A 23,760-nucleotide genomic window follows, 5' to 3' on the forward strand; every position below is an offset into this window, starting at 1 on the left:
GCCGTTCCAAATAAAATTGAATATTTTTTTCTCATATAATTAAAAAACTGTTTGCTAGGCGTAGGCAAGACCATAAGCAAATAGGTAAACTGGGATAATACTAAAGAGTTAATCAGGGTGATTTTTCCACAAATTGACAGGTATTTTCCTTTCCATGGTAGTAAGAGCTTATCTATTTTTGCTAACTTTCTATTAAAATTTATTGAAGTGAGATCATTTATTTCCTTTGGGATATGTATTCGAGTATATCCACATCACCATCAGACCATTTTATTGGTAAACTACATGGTAATGTAAAAATTGTATTTTTAGTGATCCAATACGTAATATAGTACATTTGTCATAATTTGGTTTTAATCCAGAGAGGTTAGAAAATGTATCTAGATCCTCTATGAGGCTGTGGAGGGATTCTAGTTGTGGATCTAAAAGAAAACATGAATCATCTGCGTACAATGACACCTTTGTTTTTAAGCCCTGTATTTCTAATCCTCTGATATTATTATTGGATCTGATTTTAATAGCTAACATCTCGATGGCCACAATAAATAGATATGCCGATAGTGGACAACCTTGTTTCACTCCTCTTGACAGTTTGAAACTTTCTGAGAAATAGCCATTATTTACTATTTTACACCTAGGGTTACTATACATGATTTTGACCCATTTTATAAGAGATTCTCCAAAATTGAAATGCTCCAGGCATTTATATATAAATTCAGTCGAACTTTATCAAATGCCTTTTCGAAGTCTGCATATGAATAGCAGGCCTGGTTTCCCATATTTTCCATAGTGTTCTATTGTTTCCAATACTTGCCTTATATTATCTCCAATGTATCTTCCATGTAAAAAACCTGTCTGATTAGAATGAATAATATCCGACAATACCTTTTTAATTCTATGCGCTATACATTTTGCTAGGATTTTTGCATCACAACACTGAAGTGTAAGGGGCCTCCAATTTTGTAAATGGACTGGATCTTTATATTTTCCACTTGTATCCTGTTTCAGTAATAATGAGATCAGACCTTCTTCTTGAGTGTCAGATAATCTACCATTTACATAGGAGTGGTTAAAACATGCTAATAACGGTCCTCTTAGTATATCAAAAAAGGTTTGGTATACCTCGATTGGTATGCCATCCAACCCTGGAGTTTTCCCGGACTTAAAGTCTTTAATTGCATCCAGAAGTTCCTCCTCTGTAATTTCACCTTCACATGAGTCTTTCTGTGTGGCTGTTAATTTGACATTATCAATAGGAAAAAAATCTCTACAATTAGCTTCAGTTAGAGGAGATGGAGGCACTGAAAAGAAAACATATGCTTAAAATACTTTGTTTCTTCCTTCAAAATATCATTAGGTGAATTATGGGTGACTCCGTCAATTGTAACCAGTTTCATTAAGTTCTTTTTGGTAGCATTCCTATGTTGAAGATTAAAAAGAATTTTGTGCATTTTTCCCCATATTCCATCCAGTTTGCTTTATTTTTATAATATATTACACTTGATCTTTCTTGAATAAGTTTTTCCATTTCTTTTTGTTTTTCCTCTAATTTATTCTGAGCCTCTATGTTACAGTTTTTATTGCCATCTATCTGTTCTGTTAGACTTTCTATTTCCTTTCTTAGTATAAACTCTTTTGACCTAAATTGCTTTTGTTTTCGAGATGAGTACTGAATTGCATGGCCTCTAAAGGCACATTTAAAGGTGTCCCATACAATGAGGGGATTCGCTGTACCTATGTTATGTTGGAAAAAGTCAGTTATAAATTCCTTTGTTCTAATTATAAATAAATTATCATCTAATAGGCTTTGATTAAATTTCCAATATCCTCGCCCACGTGGAAATTCAGTCAGAGTAATGTATATGCCTATTATATGATGGTCCGACCGCATTCTGTCCCCTATCAACACTTTTTTTACTTTTGGTGCCAACGAGAATGAGATAAGAAAGAAGTCAAGACGACTAGCTTGATTCAGTCTCCGCCATGTATATCTCACTAGATCAGCATATTTAAGCCTCCATATATCTACTAGTTCTAATGTATCCATGACATTCACAATTTCCTTAAGAGCATGTGGGTGATTGTTTGTGGTGTGATTTCCTTTTCGGTCCATTGAGCTATTTAAAACAGTATTATAATCCCCCACCATAATAATATTGTCTTGAGTTGCTTGCAGGCTTGATAATTTATTATATATATTGTCAAAGAATTGTGGATCATCATTATTTGGTCCGTAAAGGTTAATGAGCCATATCTGTTTATGGTCCAATACCATATTTAAAATAATCCATCTACCTTGCGTATCTATTTGGACAATTTGCACATTCGGATCGAAATTACTATTAATTAATATCATCACCCCCTTTTGAATTTCTTTGCCCATGGGAGAAGTATATTTCCCCATTCTTTTTCCACGCTACTTCATCTCGAATTGTTGAATGAGTTTCCTGTATACAATAGATATTATATTCCTTCTCTTTGAGCCATGTAAATATTGTTCTTCTTTTGTTATTATCAGCTAAGCCATTACAATTATAACTGGCTATACTTATTTCACCATACACCATAATGAGATACAAGTTTCAAGTCTATTTATCATTATATATGTTTGTAAATTTACCAATAAAAAATAGCGTAATGATTGAGTGTCCATATAGCTGTACCGTGATATTTGCATTGCTACGGAGTAACACTAATTCCCCCGCTAAAGCCCCTCCCCATCCCAAGTTGAGCCGTCATCCCAGTGATCAGCATCCCCCCCACGTCCCTCCGTATCCCTAAGGCCCCGAGAGGCCAGGACCCATCCATCGAAAACAGCACACAGTGCCACCCACAAAACAGAAGCAGGTTAACCGCCAAAAGCATTTCCAATGCTTTCACCTCTATATATATATATCTATATAACTATTATAATTTTTTTATTATGCATATCCTATTTTCCATCATTATCAATTAATATGCGTAATAATGTCGGCAGTTCACGCATAGGATTCTAACATATAACCAGGATTGCCATTGTATTACATTTAATTCATTGACAAGCAATTATTATCCTAGCAAATAATTCCCGCGGTCCATCCCATACCCCCAACATCCCCACCCCCACAACAGATGCCAGACCAGCACACACGCACATACTCACATACTCCAACACACTCCAACCCCCTCCTCCACAATCCACCATAAAATCCGATACTCAACGGCTGTTATATCCCAGAGCCCAACTCGAGAAATAACTTGATCTACGAGTGCACATACAGTTAAAGCTGATTGAGAAAGCATGCAAATTGAGCAGAAATTGACAACAATGTGAGATTTGATTAATCTACTTAATCTATGTCAAGTCCTAGGTGATGGAGATCAGATCCACCCTCTTCACCTGAGACACAAACACTCTGATCCCCAGTTGTAACCATTTTCCCAAGCATCTCCATGCGGTCAGACCTTTGATTATTTTGTGCCACCTGGGCCACAATGATAAACCCCCTCTCTGATTGTCCGAGTGTGACCCCCCTCCCCATGGGTTACTGCAGCCAGTGTTGCCAGCACTGCCACTACCTGGGTGGGCGTACCCCACCGGAATCCCCACCGGCTAGGTAAAAGGTCGTCAAGGTTCTCATTAGCAGCTTTGAGAATTTCCTTGTATATTATGCTCTCCCATCAGGGGGCTCTGGCTTTGTAGGACCAACCCTGCCAGGCAGGCTCAGAATCTTGAGGGGGCGGTGCTGCTCAAGTAGGTCTCTGACCGCATTTATTTCTCTATTTAGGCTGCATATTCACAGCAGGTCCATAAAATAGATGGGAACTTCTCTTTGGTGTATGGGTCGCTCAGGTGGGTGTCCAGGTTATAGGGTTAGGGATCTTTCCATCATGATAGGACAATGAATAATTAGATTAGATGTATACTATATTTAAAAATGTATATCCCTCATCTACACAAAATTGAAAGCTCTCTCTCTCACTACCCCTGTTCATAGACCCCCGGTCGGCTCTGGGATATGCAACCATTTCCCCTCTCACTCACTTAACGCCGTACCTTTTCAAACACAAAAATGCACACCACATGGTTGACTGCGGAAGAAATGGGCCGAGCGTGCAAACGCACCCGCATCCACATCTGCTGCAAGGGGGAAAGGACGCCAGAGAGAACACAGGACCAACCACAACAACCATCCGCCAAAACAACAACCTCCCGCCCAAAAATCCATGTTCTAATTATTTGTATATAAAGATGTATTATTCTGCTTGTTATATAGTTTTATCCATTTATAAAATACTATACTTACTATAAATATTATTTAATATTACAATCCCTATCATTGCTAGTATCAGGTGCTCCAATATTTGACTCCTCCATTACAACTTTTAGAATAGCCATGGAGTAGTCTTTGTGTCTCTGAACATTTGGTTGTCAATATATAATTTATCCACCACTAGTGCAACACGTTTCCCTTTTAATCTGTTTTCCTTGAAGATTGGATACAGAACTTTGCGCCTTTCTACAATCTCCTTCGGGAACTGATCATTCATGCCTATCATTCATGTCTTTTTCCCAGGCTTTTCACCATAGCTTTGTCCTTAAAAAAAGCAAATTTGGCAACGATTGGGCGCTCATATTTCTGTCCTCTTTTTCCGAAACGATGTACACGTTCGAGTTGGATTTTATCGACAGCCTCGAGTGGGATTTGTAGCGCTGTATGCAGGAAGTCCTTCATAATATTCTCTGTTATTTCTCCCTCCTTTTCCTGAATACCCGTAAGTACTAGATTTTCCCTCATCGATCTAGTTTGGATGTCTAGTAAGGCTTCTCTCAGAAGATTGTTCTCCTGGTGGCCATCTTGAAGCATGTGGGAACAGCAGACTGGGAAAGGGAGATATTTAATATGTCCGTAAACACACCAGCCAGCTGGTCTGCGCATGCTCTGAGGACGCGGCTAGGGATGCCGTCTGGTCCGGCAGCCTTGCGGGGGTTAACATGCTTAAATGTCTTACTCACGTCTGCCACGGAGAAGGAGAAGCCACAGTCCTTGGTACTGGGCCTCTTCGGTGGCACTGTGTTATCCTCAAAGCGGGCGAAGAAGGTGTTTAGCTTGTCTGGAAGCGAGACGTTGGTGTCGGCGACATAGCTGGTTTTCCTTTTGTAGTCCCGTGATTGTCTGTAGACCCTGCAACATACGTCTCATGTCTGAGCCGTTTAATTGCGACTCCACTTTGTCTCTATACTGATGTTTTGCCAGTTTAATTGCCTTGCGGAGTGAGTAGCTACACTGTTTGTATTCTGCCATATTCCCAGTCACCTTGCCATGGTTAAATGCGGGGTTCGCGCTTTCAGTTTTGCGCGAATGCTGCCATCTATCCATGGTTTCTGGTTAGGGTAGGTTTTAATAGTCACAGTTGGCACAACATCACCTATACACTTCCTGATAAACTCAGTTACCGTTTCAGTGTATCGTCTAAATTATTTTCGCAAAAGTTATGTTAGACTGTTAAAGATTAGTAGGCCTATGATATTTAATCAGTTATTGATCTGTCCTCTTGATATGTAGGCTGCTAATGATGTGATAAAAGTCAGTTCACCAATGACAACAAGGCATGTTGAATGAATGGCAGCCTAGTAGTCAGACCTAATTTGATGGATTAGGTCAGGGATGGAGATCTGAAACAAACTAATCTAGTTGTTTCATATTCCAATTAGCCTACAGTAAGCTAAACTACTACATTGCATCCAGTAATTGAATTATTCCGAATTTTCTCCAGGAACAAAATTAAGAAGGCAGTTTACATTTTCACTAGACTATCCACATAAACACAGCTATTAATTAGAATAATAATTGCCTCAAAATTTTACGTAGAAAATTGTGAAAGTGTTATTGAGACCACCTCAATTTCATTTAGGATCAAACACAAGACTTCTGTGTTGGCTCCATAGTTTGATATAATTTAAGACTTTAGCTTTCAGGAAATGGCAGTTAGAGGTAAAAAAATATAATAATCAACTTCCTGTGGGGGAAGTTGACTGACCCCCTCTGGACCTCCCCCTACATCAGCACCACCTTGTCAGAAAATCCTAGTGAGAGCCCTGATTGTACATTAAAAAATAATATTTATAGTTAGCTACTGAAGAGCAGCAGCCCCAATTACCAACTAGCCGATAACAGTTTATAGCCTACCATTCCTACTGAGGCAGTCTTCTGCCAACATCATTATTATGCCAAAAAAGTGAATTTGCCTATGATTTTAGCAGTATTGTTGTCGCCCGCGGGCACTCGTCGGGTCCGCGCGGCTGGGGATTCCCGCCACCGCGTTCAAGTGGTACTCATACAAATTCTTCAGGGTTGGTAGGTCTGCAATTATTGCTTTGAGTTCTGACAAAGTGATACGATAAATAAATATACAGTGACAGTAGAATAATAATTGTGTTGGGGCTACATACTACAGTATACGGATGTAAACGCGGTGTTCGGAGTCCCACGTGTGAGAGAGGGTCATGGCTAGAAGGGATTCCAGCTTTTGTCAAAATAATGTCAGATTTGACTTTTCGTAGCAGGTTAGAATTTACTCATCAGGTTTGGAGAATTAGCTGAAGGTTAGGAAAAGAGTTAGGGTTAGCTAAAATGCCGTTACTTTGACAAAGCTGTGGCCCTTCTAGTCATGACAGTGAGAGAGCGGCATGGCGCGAAAGGTGGTTGCCTCTCCAGGGAATGGTCTAAAATACGAGCAGGCTGCGTGTCCAACAAAATGCGCCAAAGAAGTCTGTCACGGCTGCTTCTCACGGTAAGAGCTGTAGGATGAGGTTGACCTTGTCGGAGGCTACTAAGACACTGATCTAAATCAGTTTTGCCCAAAAGGATTTGGAGAGGATAAACTGACCCCCGACCTGTGCCTACGCGCAACCTCAGCGTTATCGTGTTCTGGAACCTTGCAAATTGATCAGGTTATCAGATAATGCTGTATACATAGCCAATGGATAGCTAATTACATGAATCGATCACTACAACATAGCCGTACCTGCTCATCTGATTATTTCCCACTGAAACTGAGTGGAGAATCATCTACAACAGTCAACAGTACAACAATACTCAAACTGAACGCTAGATGGCATTGTTGCTCTGTCATCTTCTTCAGCTCTGGAAAGTAGGGCAAGCCTACCTGTCCCAGAAGTTTGTTTGGTAAAACCCATGAATTCAGATAAATAAAAAGGTTTAGATTTCTACTTTCACTGCCTCAGGGATGGCATACACAGGCGTTTCGTCTTAGCAGCCTTCTTCAGTGTGTAGGTACAAATATTTTTCATTCAAAACGGCATTTGTAGGGAACATAGGTGAGCAACCGATGAGCAGCAGGTGCTTCTAATCAGGGTTGCCACTCATCTGCCAAACAGGGATGTGGCTTCTCTGGTCTACCTGTATACAAGTTACAATCACAAAGAAATACAGAATTATAGGGTATGGGAGCAGGCACAAAGGGCAGTTGACTGTATTCTACACTGAACAAAAATATAAACGCAACATGCAACAGTTTCTACGATTTTACTGAGTTACAGTTCATATCAGGAAATCAGTCAATTGAAATAAAATCATTAGGCCCTAATATATGTCCCACTCCTCTTCAATGGCTTTGTGAAGTTGCTGGATATTGGCGGGAACTTGAACACACTATCATACACGTTGATCCAGAGCATTCCAAATATGCTCAATGGGTGAGATGTCTTGTAAGTATGTAGGCCATGGAAGAACTGGGACATTTTTAGCTTCCAGGAATTGTGTACGGATCCTTGCGACATGGGGCGGTGAATTATCATGCTGAAACATGAGGTGATTGCGGTGGATGAATGGCACGACAATGGGCCTCAGGATCTCGTCACAGTATCGCTGTGCATTCAAATTGCCATCGATAAAAAGCAATTGTGTTCGTTGTCCGTAATTTATGCCTGCCCATACCATAACCCCACCGCCACCATGGGGCACTCTGTTCAAAATGTTGACATCAGCAAATCGCTCGCCGACACGACGCCGTACATGCTGTCTGCCATCTGCCCGGTACAGTTGAAACGTGAAGAGCAATCTTCTCCAGCGTGCCAGTGGCCATCGAAGGTGAGCATTTGCCCACTGAAGTCGGTTACGATGCCGAACTGCAGTCAGGTCAAGACCCTGGTTAGGACGATGAGCACGCAGATGCGCTTCCCTGAGATGGTTTCTGACAGTTTGTACAGAAATTATTCGGTTTGCAAACCCACAGTTTCATCAGCTGTCTGGGTGGCTGGTCTCAGACGATCCCGCAGCTGAAGAAGCCAGATGTTGAGGTCCTGGGCTGGCGTGGTTACACGTGGTCGCGGTTGTGAGGCCGGTTGGACATACTGCCAAATTCTCTAAAACGATGGAGAAATTAACATTCAATTATTTAAGCAACAGCTCTGGTGGACATTCCTGCAGTCAGCATGCCAATTGCACGCTCCCGCAAAACATGAGACATCTGTGGCATTGTGTTGTGTGACAAAACTGCACATTTTAGAGTGGCCTTTTATTGTCCCTAGCCCAAGGTGCACCTGTATAATGATCATGCTGTTTAATCAGCTTCTTGAAATGCCACAAGTGGATTATCTTGGCAAAGCTCATGAAACATGGGACCAACACTTTACATTTTGCGTTTATATTTTTGTTCGGTATAGTAGACTGTGAGATTCACATATGATCATCTTAATACATGATACAGGGATATTTAGCTAGTTTATCATCTCAGACGGCACACACGGTTCAGTTCCATAAAGAGTTTCACTCTGAAGAACCCAAGTATGTAATTTACAGTAAATTAAGTAAGCCTATCTGATTTAATGCAGACATAGGCCAGCTGGGAGTTTTGCAATGTTTGCATATCCTAAGCCTGAACCCTAATGTGTCAGTCATTAGTTCTCATCCCGCTCTCTGTAGGCTAGCTGAGGAGAATGGTGTCGGCAGAACACCTCTGTTTCGCCTTGCTCTAGGCAGCCTACTGTAAATCTACAGAGAGGGAGGAACAGCCAGCCAGGCCATATTTAGAGTGGTTGATGGGAGAGCAAAGATGGACTGACTGTGTGTGTGTGTGTGTGTTGTTGTTAATGTGTTTGTGGTGTTATGAATGTGTGTTTGTTTGGTGTTGTTAGCATCCTCACACTGAACACTCATCTGTTTAGGACATGGTGCCGTTACCTAGTCTTCCTAGACAGACTTGTTGTGTCCCAGGCCTCCTGTAGCTCAGTTGGTAGAGCATGGCGCTTGCAATGCCAGGGTTGTGGGTTCGATTCCCACGGGGGGCCAGTATGAAAAATGTATGCACTCACTAACTGTAAATCGCTCTGGATAAGAGCGTCTGCTAAATGACTTAAATGTAAATGTCCCACAATGCTACTGCTTTTGCCTCGGGTCAGGTGTACAATACTTTACCCCAGCATTCAGTTATACGCACACACACACACACACACACACACACACACACACACACACACACACACACACACACACAGTGCTCTGAGATCTGCTTGTAGCCGTTGAGCAAGTGTGTGTGTGTGCGTCCGGAATTATGAGCCCACTGACCCGAGAACACACACACAGCAGAAATCAGGCGGAAGTGTTTGGGAACCAAAACAAAAGCTTGTCTAAGCCGACCCCTTACCCCTATGCTCATCATGACACCACCTCCCCTCCCACTCTCTGTGTTCACCACTTCATCTATAACAGATCTATCTATCAAAAGTGTTTGTCTGTGTGTCTGTCTGTGTGCCCAGATGGCTATGTACATAAACAGGAAACTCAGTGATTGATTGATATCCATTCCTCAGTAGTGTAGAGAAGTCTGTAGGTATTTTCATTTTCTGATGCAAAGTAAAGATGCAATTTCCATAAATCGGTGAAATGAGAGCTTTCACACTTTATGTTGACAGATCCCACAGTCAATTTAGACAAGTAGGACATTTTCTCTCTGAGATACGTTCATCCTACCTTCTCTTGGTAAGCGGGCGGACGTGTATGTGGACTGATTTGTAGCAAGCAGCGGGTATAGGTGCTGTAATTTGTAGTGAGGCGCGGAAGGTATGAGTCGGTTCAGTAATGAGATTGGTGTTGGCGGCAGTGTGTGCATGTGTGTGGCAGCAGATGTACTTCAGCCGTGTGTCAGATTGAATATGTCGCTCTAAATGTAACATACAGTACACTTTTCACACAGCTCAACTTACTACCTGTCGGTCTAAGCTTCTACACAAAGAGATCTACCTACGGTAGCCTACTAAACACCTGCTTGACTCCCCTCTCTTTCGTTCTCCTTTCCTCTTCCTCCCCATTGGCTGTTTTGTACCAGTTGTTTTTATTGACTAGGTTAGGCCTATCTGAAGAGCATTATATATTGCACCAGACCCCACCACTCCTCTGTCCTACATGTTCTATTTGTTTGTTGACCTGTGGCTAGCAAGCCCACGCTGGGGTGTGTGTGAGGGTGTGAACTAGCTAGAGGGGCAAACCAAAGGCATTAACGCCACATCAAAGTAGGAAGTAAATGCAGCCTGGGTGATCTCTCTGCTGTTTGTTCTTAATGAGAGCTAGGGGGTGGAGAGGACACCCCCCCCACACACACACACACACCCATACCCTAGCATGGGCTTGCTAGCCACAGGTCAACAAACCAATAAATCATTAGCAGTTCTTCCAGTCACAGGAGAGAAGAGGAGGAGGGGAGGATAGAGAGAGAGAGAGAGAGAGAGAGAGTGCGTGTGTGTGTGTAAGGTGGTGGGAAACAGGGATTTTTATCCTTGATCATAGAGTGATTGGTATGTCTGACAGTTCAAAGGGAGTGTTTAGCTGTGTGTTATCAGTGGTCCTCTGTAGCTCAATTGGTAGAGCATGGTGCTTGTAACGCCAGGGTAGTGGGTTCGATCCCCGGGACCAACCATACGTAAAAATGTATACACACATGACTGTAAGTCGCTTTGGATAAAAGCGTCTGCTAAATGGCATGTTATTACGTCTGTGTGGTTAGGCCAGGCAAATCAAATCACATTTTATGTGTCACAAGCGCCGAATTCAACAGGTGTAGACCTTTCAGTGAAATGCTTACTACAAACCCGTAACCAACAATGCAGTTTTAAGAAAAATATGTGTTAAGTACAAAATAGATTAAAAAGATTAAAGAGCAGCAGTAAAATAACAATAGCGAGGCTATATACAGGGGGGTACCGGTACAGAATCAATGTGCGGGGCACAGGTTAGTCGAGGTAATTGAGGTAATATGTACATGTGGGTAGAGTTAAAGTGACTATGCATAGATAATAAACAGAGAGTAGCAGCAGCGTAAAAGAGGGGGTGGGTGGGGACAATGCAAATAGTCCGGGTAGCCATTTGATTAGCTGTTCAGGAATCTTATGGCTTGGGGGTAGAAGTTGTTAAGAAGCCTTTTGGACCTAGACTTGGCACTCCGGTACCGCTTGCTGTGCGAAACAGAGAGAACAGTCTATGACTAGGGTGGCTGGAGTCTTTGACAATTTCTAAGGCCTTCCTCTGACACTGCCTGATATAGAGGTCCTGGATGGCAGGAAGCTTGGCCCCAGTGATGTACTGGGCCGTATGCACTACCCTCTGTAGTGGCCGAGCAGTTGCCATACCAGGCAGTGATGCAACCAGTCAGGATGCTCTCGATGGTGCAGCTGTAGAATTTTTGAGGATCTGAGGACCCATGCCAAATCTTTTCAGTATCCTGAGGGGGAATAGGTTTTGTCGTGCCCTCTTCATGACTGTCTTGGTGTGTTTGGACCATGATAGTTTGTTGGTGATGTGGACACCAAGGAACTTGAAGCTCTCAACCTGCTCCACTACAGTCACATCGATGAGAATGGGGGCATGCTCGGTCCTCCTTTTCCTGTAGTCCACAATCATCTCCTTTGTCTTGATCACATTGAGGGAGAGGTTGTTATCCTGACACCACATATAGGCCTCCTCCCTATAGGCTGTCTCATTGTTGTCGGTGATCAGGCCTACCACTGTTGTGTCGTCTGCAAACTTATGATGGTCTTGGAGTCGTGCCTGGCCATGCAGTCATGGGTGAACAGGGAGTACAGGAGGGGACTGAGCACGCACCCCTGAGGGGCCCCCGTATTGAGGATCAGCGTAGCAGATGAGTTGTTACCTACCCTTACCACCTGGAGGTGGCCCGTCAGGAAGTCCAGGATCCAGTTGCAGAGGGAGGTGTTTAGTCCCAGGGTCCTTAGCTTAGTGATGAGCTTTGAGGGCACTATAGTGTTGAATGCTGAGCTGTAGTCAATGAATAGCATTCTCACGTAGGTGTTCCTTTTGTCCAGGTGGGAAAGGGCAGCGTGGAGTGCAATAGAGATTGCATCATCTGTGGATCTGTTGGTGCGGTATGCAAATTGGAGTGGGTCTAGGGTTTCTGGGATAATGGTGTTGATGTGAGCCATGACCAGCCTTTCAAAGCACTTCATGGCTACAGACGTGAGTGCTACGGGTCTGTAGTCATTTAGGCAGGTTACCTTAGTGTTCTTGGGCACAGGGACTATGGTGGTCTGCTTGAAACATGTTGGTATTACAGACTCAGTCAGGGACAGGTTGAAAATGTCAGTGAAGACACTTGCCAGTTGGTCAGCGCATGCTCGGAGTACACGTCCTGGTAATCCGTCTGGCCCTGCGGCCTTGTGAATGTTGACCTTTTTAAAGGTCTTACTCACATCGGCTACGGAGAGCGTGATCACACAGTCGTCCGGAACAGATGATGCTCTCATGCATGCTTCAGTGTTCCTTGCCTCGAAGCGAGCATAGAAGTAATTTAGCTCGTCTGGTAGGCTCGTGTCACTGGAAAGCTCGCGGCTGTGCTTCGCTTTGTAGTCTCTAATAGTTTGCAAGCCCTGCCACATCCGACGAGCGTCGGAGCTGGTGTAGTACGATTCAATCTTAGTCCTGTATTGACGCTTTGCCTGTTTGATGGTTCGTCGGAGGGAATAGCGGGATTTCTTATAAGCGTCTGGGTTAGAGTCCCGCTCCTTGAAAGCGGCAGCTCTACCCTTTAGCTCAGTGCGGATGTTGCCTGTAATCCATGGCTTCTGGTTGGGGTATGTACGTACGGTCACTGTGGGGATGATGTCATCGATGCACTTATTGATGAAGCCAGTGACTGATGTGGTGTACTCCTCAATGCCATTGGAAGAATCCCAGAACATATTCCTTTCTGTGCTAGCAAAACAGTCCTGTAGCTTAGCATCTGTGTCATCTGACCACTTCTGCATTGAGCAAGTCACTGGTACTTCCTGCTTTAGTTTTTGCTTGTAAGTAGGAATCAGGAGGATAGAATTATGGTCAGATTTGCCAAATGGAGGGCGAGGGAGAGCTTTGTACGCGTCTCTGTGTGTGGAGTAAAGGTGGTCTAGAGTTTTTTTCCCCTCTGGTTGCACATTTAACATGCTGGTAGAAATGAGGTCAAATGGATGTAAGTTTCCCTGCATTAAAGTCCCCGGCCACTAGGAGCACCGCCGCTGGATGAGCGTTTTCCTGTTTTCTTATGGCCTTACACAGCTCATTGAGTGCGGTCTTAGTGCCAGCATCGGTTTGTGGTGGTAAATAGACAGCTACGAAAAATATAGGTAAATAAGTAAATAGTGTGGTCTATAGCTTATCATGAGATACTCTACCTCAGGCGAGCAAAACCTCGAGACTTCCTTAATATTAGATTTTGTGCACCAGCTGTTGTTTACAAATATACACAGACCACCACCCCTTGTCTTACCGGAGGCGGCTGTTCTATCTTGCCGATGCAGCGTAAACCCCGCCAGCTGTATGTTATCCATGTCATCGTTCAGCCACGACTCGGTGAAACATAAGATATTACAGTTTTTAATGTCCCGTTGGTAGGATATTCGTGATCGTAGCTCGTCTATTTTGTTATCCAATGATTGTACGTTGGCTAATAGGACTGATGGTAGAGGCAGATTACCCACTCTCCATCGGATCCTTACAAGGCACCCTGACCTACATCCCGATATCTCCGTCTCTTTCTCCTGCGAATAACGGGGATTTGGGCCTTGTCAGGTGTCTGAATTAAATCCTTCGCGTCCAACTCGTTAATGAAAAAATCTTCATCCAGTACGAGGTGATTAATCGCTGTCCTGATATCCAGAAGCTCTTTTCGGTCATAAGAGACGTGGCAGAAACATTATGTACAAAATAAGTTACAAATAACGCGAAAAAACACACACAATAGCACAATTGGTTAGGAGCCCGTAAAACGGCAGCCATCTCCTCCGTTGCCAGGAGGCGTTCTTGTGATTTATAGTTTATTCTGGGTCTAAATTCTAACATTGGGTCATAGTTATATTTAACTTTTAGTTGTAAATATGCAAGCACTAACACACCTGATTCAGCTAATCATGGTCCAGGATGAAGAGCTTGATTAGTTGATTATTTTAATCAGGTGTGTTTGGGGCAGAACAAAAGACTGCACACAGCCAATAGAAAGGAAGTTTACTACACTACTCTGAAGAGAGCAAATTACTCTTCTCCCTCTCTCTCTCTCTCTCTCTCTCTCTCTCTCTCTCTCTCACGCACACGCACGCACGCACGCACTCTCACTCACTCACTCACACACACCCACACACACACTTTCTCTCTCACACACACACGCACACACACACACACAGTTAAATAACCCCGTGATAGGATGAAAAGAGCTGGCTGTATGCAGTCAGTCGTGAAGCATACAAATACCTACTTTAGATAAGAGGGGAAAGATGCAATGTTCACAGAAAATCTCCAATGCAAAGCAGAGATGAGAACAGGGGGATTGTTGACAGGCTAGTCAGCATTCCTCTCCATCCTCCTCTATATCTTATCTCTCTCCTACTGCAGTCAGAAACTCAGATGTCTCAAAACATCTGGATGTGAGGAAACACACATAACGACAATATCTGTCACACACACGTACATGCTAAATGCAATAGTGCTGAGCTCATGGTGCCGTGTGAATGGGTGTATTTAGGATGTTTTAACTCTCTAATTCTACTAATTTAACAGCCAAGCCTAATAGCCAGCTGATTTATTACAATGGTGGGGATTTTTTATGATCTAGATGTTAAAGCATCTGGTGGGTCAGATGAGATCAAACAGAGTGCAGCTCTGTGAACAGTGTGTGTACACGTTTTACTATACTTGTGAGTACCAGATGTCCTCACAAGATTAGTAAACAAACCAAAATGTAGAGAAGTGAGGACATTTTGCCGGTCCTCACATGTAAAAATTCTATTTTAGGGTTAGGGGTTAGGTTTAGGGTTAGAATTGGGGTTAGGAGTTAGGTTTAAGGTTAGGGTAAGGGTTGATTGTTGGTCCCCAAAAAGTCCTCACAAGTATAGTAAGACATAGCTGTATGTGTGCGTGTGTCTTGTGCGATCGAAGCCTGGTGAAAGTTTATGAGACATTCAAATAGGTCATTTGTGACTTTATTGACCAGTGCAGCTGTAGTAGATGACATTGCCACTGAGACCAGGGTCTAGTCCACTGTAGCAACACATTTTGAAACGTGAAACATACATTTGCGTTTCTTATTGTACTCCTGTTTTACTCTGTTTGAAACATTTATCTCGCTTCTGTCACCGTCCAACCTGGAGCTTTAGTGGTGTTGCAGAATTGACACAGACTCCAGGGATGCATTATTTGTTGTGAGCATAATAATCCTCTGTAGCTCAGTTGGTAGAGCATGGTGCTTGCAACGCCAGGGTTGTGGGTTCGTTTCCCAAGGGGGGCCAGTATGAAAATGTATGTACTCACTAACTGTAAGTCGCTCTGGATAAGAGCGTCTGCTAAATGACTAAAATGTAATAATCAATTGTGTGTTGATTGTCTCTTTCCCCAAGATGGCCTCTTCTATCCTGTTGTATCCCTGGGGTCAAAAGGTCAAATGAGGGCTTTGTTTACACAGCAGCTCACATTAGAATGGTCCAGGCATTACAACATGCTATATACACTCTTATAAACTGGGTGGTTTGAGCTCTGAAAGCTGTGGTATATCAGACCGTATACCATGGGTATGACCAACATATTTGTTTTTACTGTTCTATACTAAACAAAAATATAAACGCAACATGCAACAATTTCAAAGATTTTACAGAGTTACAGTTCATATACGGAAATCTGTCAATTGAAATAAATAAATTAGGCCCTAATCTATGGATTTCACATGACTGGGCAGGGGCGCAGCCATGGTTGTGCCTGGGAGGGCATAGACCCACCAACTGGGGAGCCAGGCCCAGCCAATCAGAATGAGTTTTTCTCCACAAAATGGCTTTATTACAGACAGAAATACTCCTCTGTTTCATCAGCTGTCAGGGTTGCTGGTCTCAGACGATCCCACAGTGTCACGGTTTCGGCCGAGGCTGCTCCTTCTCCTTGTTCGGGCAGGCTTCGGCGGTCGTCGTCTCCGGAGTACTAGCTGCCACCGTTCTTTGTTTTCGATGTTTGTTTGGTTTGGTCTGTTTGGTACACCTGTTCTCGTTTAGTGTTGATTATGTGTCCTTTAAGTTCTCGTTGTTTCTGTCATGTGTTTGTGTGTAGTTGTTCTTTTGTCAGCTGGAGCAGTCAGTACATTTTTCCTCTATTTGTTTTGTTTATAGAGAGTCCGCACTTGTTGTGCGCGTTTGTTGTATTTAGCTCGTTTACGCAGTGTGCTTAATTTTCTCGTGCCTCCGGCTCTGTTTTGTAGCCGTGTCATTTTGTCTTGACTAAAGACTTTTGGACTAAGCCTCTGTGTCCTGCGATTGATTCCTACACCACATCCACGCCATCTGACAGAACTACACACCTTTCATGGAATCAGCAGGAGCAGCAGCAGCGACCGAGTCATGGGAGGAGCGCGTCCGCGGACAGGATGACAGGATAGCCCAAATCACAACCGCTCTGCAGGGAGTGATGAATACCCTGCATCGACTGGAGACCAGTTGGGTACCCGCGCCTCCTCCTACCTTACCACCATCACCGGTCAGTCCGTTCGTCCAAGCTCCGGAACCCAGTGGGATTCGGCTCTCGCTCCCGAGGGCGTATGATGGCACCGCTGCCGGGTGTCAGGGTTTTCTCCTACAAGTAGAACTCTACCTAGCCACCGTACACCCGGCGCCCTCGGGACACGAGGCGTTTCCGCCCTCATCTCCTGTCTCACCGGCAAGGCGTTGGAATGGGCCAACGCCGAATGGAGGAGGATAGACGCCGCGACGATCACCTATGCGGAGTTCTCCCGTCGCTTCAGGGCTGTGTTCGACCATCCACCTGAGGGGAAAGCGGCGGGAGAGCGTCTATTCTACCTCCGACAGGGGAGGAGGAGCGCCCAGGAGTTTGCACTGGAGTTCCGGACTCTAGCGGCAGATGCAGGGTGGAATGAGCGGGCCCTCATAGACCACTTCCGATGCAGCCTACGGGAGGACGTCCGTCGTGAGTTGGCTTGCAGGGACACCACCCTTACGTTTGACCAGTTGGTGGACATGGCCATTCGTCTCGACACCCTGCTGGCTACCCGCGGACGTCCTGAGTGGGGGTCGTCCATTCCACCCTCCAGCACCTCCGAGCCGAGTCCTATGGAGCTCGGGGGTGCTGGCGCTAGAGAGGAGAGGAGAAGGAGTCCGAAGGGGGCCACCCCCTGTACCAACTGTGGCCGTGGATGACACACTGCGGCTAGGTGCTGGGGGGGTCTCCAAGGGGACGAGACGGCAGGCCACGCACTGGGGAGTCCTTCCAGGTGAGTAGGCGCCCCACTTACCCAGAGCTCTCTGTTGTGCACCTAACCATACCTGTTTGTTTTCCACAGGTTGCACCTCGTTCCCAGCATAAGGCGCTAGTAGATTCAGGCGCAGCCGGGAATTTTGTAGATCGGAAATTTTGTGTAGAGTTAGGGATTCCTCTCCTTCCTGTCAACAATCCTTTCCCTGTACATGCTCTAGATAGCCGTCCGTTGGGATCGGGGTTGATTAGGGAGGTCACAGCGCCACTTAGGATGGGGACGCAGGAGGGTCATGAGGAGACTATTCAGCTATATCTTATCGACTCTCCTGCGTATCCGGTGGTGCTGGGGCTTCCCTGGTTGATTACCCATAATCCCTCTATTTCGTGGCAACAGAGGGCTCTTAAGGAGTGGTCTGCCCAGTGTGTGGGGCGATGTCTGGGTGTTTCCGTGGGGGTGACCTCGGTGGAGAGTCCAAACCAAGTGCCCGCAATGCACGTTCCCCCCGAGTATGAGGATTTAGCACTTGTGTTTAGCAAGGCGAGGGCGACGCAATTGCCACCACATAGACAGGGGGATTGTGCGATAGACCTCCAGGTAGGAGCTGCGCTTCCGCGGAGCCATGTGTATCCTTTGTCTCAAGAGGAGAAGAGAGCTATGGAGACTTATATAGCCGAGTCTCTGAGACAGGGATACATACGGCCCTCCACTTCCCCTGCGTCCTCAAGCTTCTTTTTTGTGAAGAAAAAAGATGGGGGTTTGCGCCCGTGTATTGATTACCGCAGTCTCAATCAGATTACTGTGAAATACAGTTATCCACTCCCTCTGATTGCGACTATGACGGAGTCATTACACGGAGCGCGGTTCTTCACAAAGTTGGACCTCAGGAGCGCCTACAACTTGGTGCGCATTAGGGAGGGAGACGAATGGAAGACAGCATTTAGTACCACCTCGGGTCATTACGAGTATCTCGTCATGCCATACGGGTTAATGAATGCTCCTTCAGTCTTCCAATCCTTCGTAGATGAGATCTTCCGGGATATGCAGGGGCAAGGAGTGGTCGTGTACATTGACGACATTCTGGTGTACTCTTCTACCCGAGCCGAGCATGTAGCCCTGGTGCGCCGAGTGTTGAGGAGGTTGTTGGAGCATGACCTATATGTCAAGGCAGAGAAATTTCTGTTTTTCCAGGAGTCTGTCTCCTTTTTGGGTTATCAGTTGTCTGCGTCAGGGGTGAAGATGGAGGTTGACCGTGTGTCTGCCGTGCGTAATTGGCAAACCTCAACCACAGTTAAAGAGGTGCAGCGGTTCTTGGGCTTTGCGAATTACTACAGGAGGTTTATCCGGGGTTTTGGACAGGTGGCAGCTCCCATAACGTCCCTTCTTAAGGGGGGTCCGGTGCGCTTGCAGTGGTCTGCTGAGGCTGATAGGGCTTTTGGGAGACTGAAGGACCTGTTTACTTCGGCTCCGGTGCTGGCGCATCCGGATCCCGCGCTACCATTCCAGGTCGAGGTGGACGTGTCTGAGGCCGGTATAGGGGCCGTGCTCTCGCAACGGTCTGGCACGCCACCTAAACTCCGTCCCTGTGCCTTTTACTCTAAAAAGCTCAGCCCGGCGGAGCGAAATTATGACGTAGGGGACAGGGAGCTGCTAGCCGTGGTACAGGCCCTAAAGGTGTGGAGGCATTGGCTTGAGGGGGCTCAACACCCTTTCCTCATTTTGACTGACCACCGGAACCTGGAGTACATCCGGGCAGCTAGGAGACTGAACCCTTGCCAGGCTCGGTGGAACATGTTTCTGGCCCGGTTCGTATTTAAGATCACGTACATCCCTGGGTCCCAGAACGGTAAGGCAGACGCCCTGTCACGGCGGTATGACACAGAGGAGAGGTCCGTTGAGCCCACACCCATACTACTGCCGTCTTGTCTGGTGGCACCGGTGGTGTGGGAAGTCGATTCCGAAATCGAGCGGGCGTTGCGTACCGATCCTAGTCCTCCCCAGTGTCCTGTGGGTCGGACGTACGTTCCGTTCGAGGTTCGGGATCGACTTATTTATTGGGCTCACACGTCACCCTCCTCTGGACATCCAGGTATTGGCCGGACAGTGCACTGCCTTAGCACTAAATACTGGTGGCCAACGTTAGCCAGGGATGTGAGGGTTTATGTTTCCTCCTGCTCGGTGTGTGCCCAGTGTAAGGCACCCAGACACCTGCCCCGGGGTAAGTTACAACCCCTGCCCGTTCCACAACGACCCTGGTCTCACCTCTCGGTGGATTTTGTTACAGACCTTCCCACCTCCCAGGGGAATACCACCATCCTGGTCGTTGTGGATCGGTTCTCGAAGGCCTGTTGTCTCCTTCCCATGCCGGGTCTCCCTACTGCCCTACAGACCGCTGAGACTCTATTCACTCACGTCTTCCGGCAGTACGGGGTACCCGAGGATATAGTGTCTGATCGAGGCCCCCAGTTTACCTCTCGAGTCTGGAGAGCGTTCATGGAGCGCTTGGGGGTCTCGGTGAGCCTTACCTCGGGGTACCACCCGGAGAGCAATGGGCAGGTCGAACGGGTAAACCAGGATGTGGGTAGGTTTCTGAGGTCGTATTGCCAGGGCCGGCCGGAGGAGTGGGCGAGGTATGTTCCCTGGGCCGAGATGGCACAGAACTCTCTTCGCCACTCCTCCACCAAACTAACTCCTTTCCAATGTGTATTAGGGTACCAACCAGCTCTGGTACCTTGGCATCAGAGCCAGATCGAGGCCCCTGCGGTGGATGAGTGGGTGCGGCGCTCGGAGGAGACGGGGAACGCTGCACACGTCCATCTGCAGCGGGCCATCCGTCAACACAAGGCGAGCGCCGATCTCCACCGCAGTGAGGGACCGGTGTACGCACCGGGAGATCGAGTCTGGCTCTCGACCAGAAACCTGCCCCTCCGCCTGCCCTGCCGGAAGCTGGGTCGGCGGTTTGTGGGGCCTTTTAAAGTCCTGAGGAGGTTGAACGAGGTGTGTTACAGGTTACAACTACCTATTGATTATAAGAATATTAACCCCTCGTTCCATGTGTCTCTCCTCAGGCCGGTGGTAGCTGGTCCACTCCAGGACTGTGAGATAGGAGAGACTCCTCCGCCCCCGCTGGACATTCGAGGGGGCTCCTGGCGTACACAGTTCGGTCCATCCTGGATTCGAGACGTCGGATGGGGGGTCTCCAATATCTCGTGGAGTGGGAGGGGTACGGTCCGGAGGAGCGGTGCTGGGTGCCGAGGAGAGACATCTTAGACCCGTCTCTTCTGACTGAGTTCCATCGTGGTCATCCCACGCGCCCTGCTCCGCGTCCTCCTGGTCGTCCCCGAGGCCGGGGTTGGCGCACGGCTGGAGCCGCGCGTCAAGGGGGGGGGTACTGTCACGGTTTCGGCCGAGGCTGCTCCTTCTCCTTGTTCGGGCAGGCTTCGGCGGTCGTCGTCTCCGGAGTACTAGCTGCCACCGTTCTTTGTTTTCGATGTTTGTTTGGTTTGGTCTGTTTGGTACACCTGTTCTCGTTTAGTGTTGATTATGTGTCCTTTAAGTTCTCGTTGTTTCTGTCATGTGTTTGTGTGTAGTTGTTCTTTTGTCAGCTGGAGCAGTCAGTACATTTTTCTCTATTTGTTTTGTTTATAGAGAGTCCGCACTTGTTGTGCGCGTTTGTTGTATTTAGCTCGTTTACGCAGTGTGCGTAATTTTCTCGTGCCTCCGGCTCTGTTTTGTAGCCGTGTCATTTTGTCTTTACTAAAGACTTTTGGACTAAGCCTCTGTGTCCTGCGATTGAATCCTACACCACATCCACGCCATCTGACACACAGGTGAAGGAGGTCCTTGGCTGGCGTGGTTACACGTGGTCTGCGGTTGTGAGGCCAGTTGGACGCACTGCCAAATTCTCTAAAATGACGTTGGAGGAGGCTTATGGTAGAGAAATGAACATTCAATGCTCTGGCAACAGCTCTGGTGGACATTGCTGCAGTCAGCATGCCAATTGCACGCTCCCTGAAAACTTGAGATGATCATGCTGTTTAATCAGCTTCTTGATATGCCACACCTGTCAGGTGGATAGATTATCTTGGCAAAGGAGAAATGCTCACTAACAGGGATGTAAACAAATTTGTTCACACAATTTGAGAGAAATAGGCTTTTTGTGCATGTGGAACATTTCTGGGATCTTTTATTTCAGCTCATGAAATATGGGACCAACACTTTACATGTTGCATTTATATTTTTGTTTAGTATAATTACTTTGGTAACCAGTTTATAATAGCAATAAGGCACTTCGGGGGTTTGTGGTATTTTGGCCATATACCACACCTCTTTGGGTCTTATTGCTTAATTAGAAAGAATGGTTCCAAAAGGGTTCTTCGGCTGTCCCCATAGAAGAACCCTTTTTGGTTCCAGGTAGAAACCTTTTTCGTTACAGGTAGAACTATTTTGGGTTCCATGAAAAACCTTTTGTGGAAAGGGTTCTACATGGATCCGAAAGGGTTGTACCTGGAACCAAAAAGGGTTATTCAAAGGGTTCTCCTATGGGGACAGCCGAAGAAGCCTTTTAAGTTCTAGATAGCACCTTTTTTTCTGAGTGTAGCATCTTCAATCTAACAGACAGACCTGTCAGATCAGAGTACAGAGGCAGGAGAAAGCACCGCTGCACTGTATTAGCCTCTAAGCCTGGAAATGAGAAAATCAGTCAGCCACGAAGGGGCAGCCCTGAGAAAAGGAACCCACTAATTACTACTTCACATTGAACCACCGCTATACAGCTTACTGAGGAAATTAATTACCGTGCACACACACACACACACACACACTTTCATCAAAGCAGACTTCCATCTTCATTCAGCACGTACAGTACCAGTATTCCATCTATAATGAAAATTTACATTAATATGAAAGATCCAGAGAGAAAGAAGAATAGAGAGAGAGCAGCTACTTTAATTCTATATGGCTTTTAAACATTTAAACTCCATTTAATATATCCATGAATGTATTGATACGCTGCCAGAATAGACTCTCTCAAGCAGAACGTCATCACCTTATCAGTCAGCTAGAATCAGCTCTGATCAGAGAGAGAGAGAGAGAGAGAGGGAGAGAGAGACAGAGAGAGAGAGAGAGAGAGAGAGAGAGAGAGAGAGAGAGAGAGAGAGAGAGAGAGAGAGAGAGAGAGAGAGAGAGAGAGAGCGAGGGGGGGGGGGTTTACAGAGCGATGAAAGTCATGAGACATGGAGGGGTGGGGGAAGAAAAAGAGAGATTTAGATGAGAGGAGGAGACGCACATTTTGGGTAAAGACTCAGTAGATAAAAAGCACAATCTTAAAAGATGAGGGAATGATGCTCTCTTGAAGTGTCCTCACCTTGATTTGCTGAGAGAGAGCAGAACAGAGATCAAATAGACTCAGTAACTAGCTACATATTGACAGGGCCAGGTCAATAACAGCAGTAGTCAATTTGTGTACAATAATATTGATATTTACAGAGAAAACTCACTAAATATCTCTGAAGACTGATTGGGTGTCTGAAGACTGATTGGGATAAATAGAACAATTTGTGTGCTTGTGCGTGTTTGACTGTGTGTCTGTGTCTACGTGTGTGAAGGCATATGAGATCAGTAGAACAGAAAGGATTATGGACACTCACTTAATCTGATGGTTCCAAATTTAAATCTCAGCATTCCCTGTGTGTGCTCTGGTTTATTCCACACCCTGTAACCAGGCCCTGTACTGACAGGACTGAGATAAAGGGTCTGTCCGTCCGTCTGTCTGTCTGTCTGTGTGTCTCTGTTTTGACAGCACCCTCATGGTTAGTCTAGATGTCTCTCTCTCTCTGGCTTGCTCCTTCCCATAGTCAACCAAAGCTAAGAGCTGAAACATATGCCAGAGAGTTCTCCAGTACACTGGTAAAATGAATAGGCTATACATCATAATAATAAAGGAAATAGGTCTACATCATTCCTGCTGTGTTTCAGATAGGCTATTATCTGATGCTATGACTCTGTTTTATTATGAGTTCGCTCATGAAAGCT

General features: G+C 45.7%; 1 protein-coding gene across 1 annotated transcript in view; it reads left to right on the forward strand.

Annotated features, from left to right (window-relative positions):
* The first annotated feature begins 6,670 nt into the window (after window positions 1-6,670).
* Window positions 6,671-23,760, forward strand: part of smyd3 (SET and MYND domain containing 3) — a 157,361-nt gene continuing 140,271 nt past the window's right edge. Inside the window, 1 exon segment of the mRNA XM_041848467.2 lies at window positions 6,671-6,774. Coding sequence (XP_041704401.2) covers window positions 6,671-6,774 — 104 coding nt within the window.

This window comes from Coregonus clupeaformis, chromosome 25, assembly GCF_020615455.1.
Source record: "Coregonus clupeaformis isolate EN_2021a chromosome 25, ASM2061545v1, whole genome shotgun sequence".
Classification (NCBI taxonomy): Eukaryota; Metazoa; Chordata; class Actinopteri; order Salmoniformes; family Salmonidae; genus Coregonus; species Coregonus clupeaformis.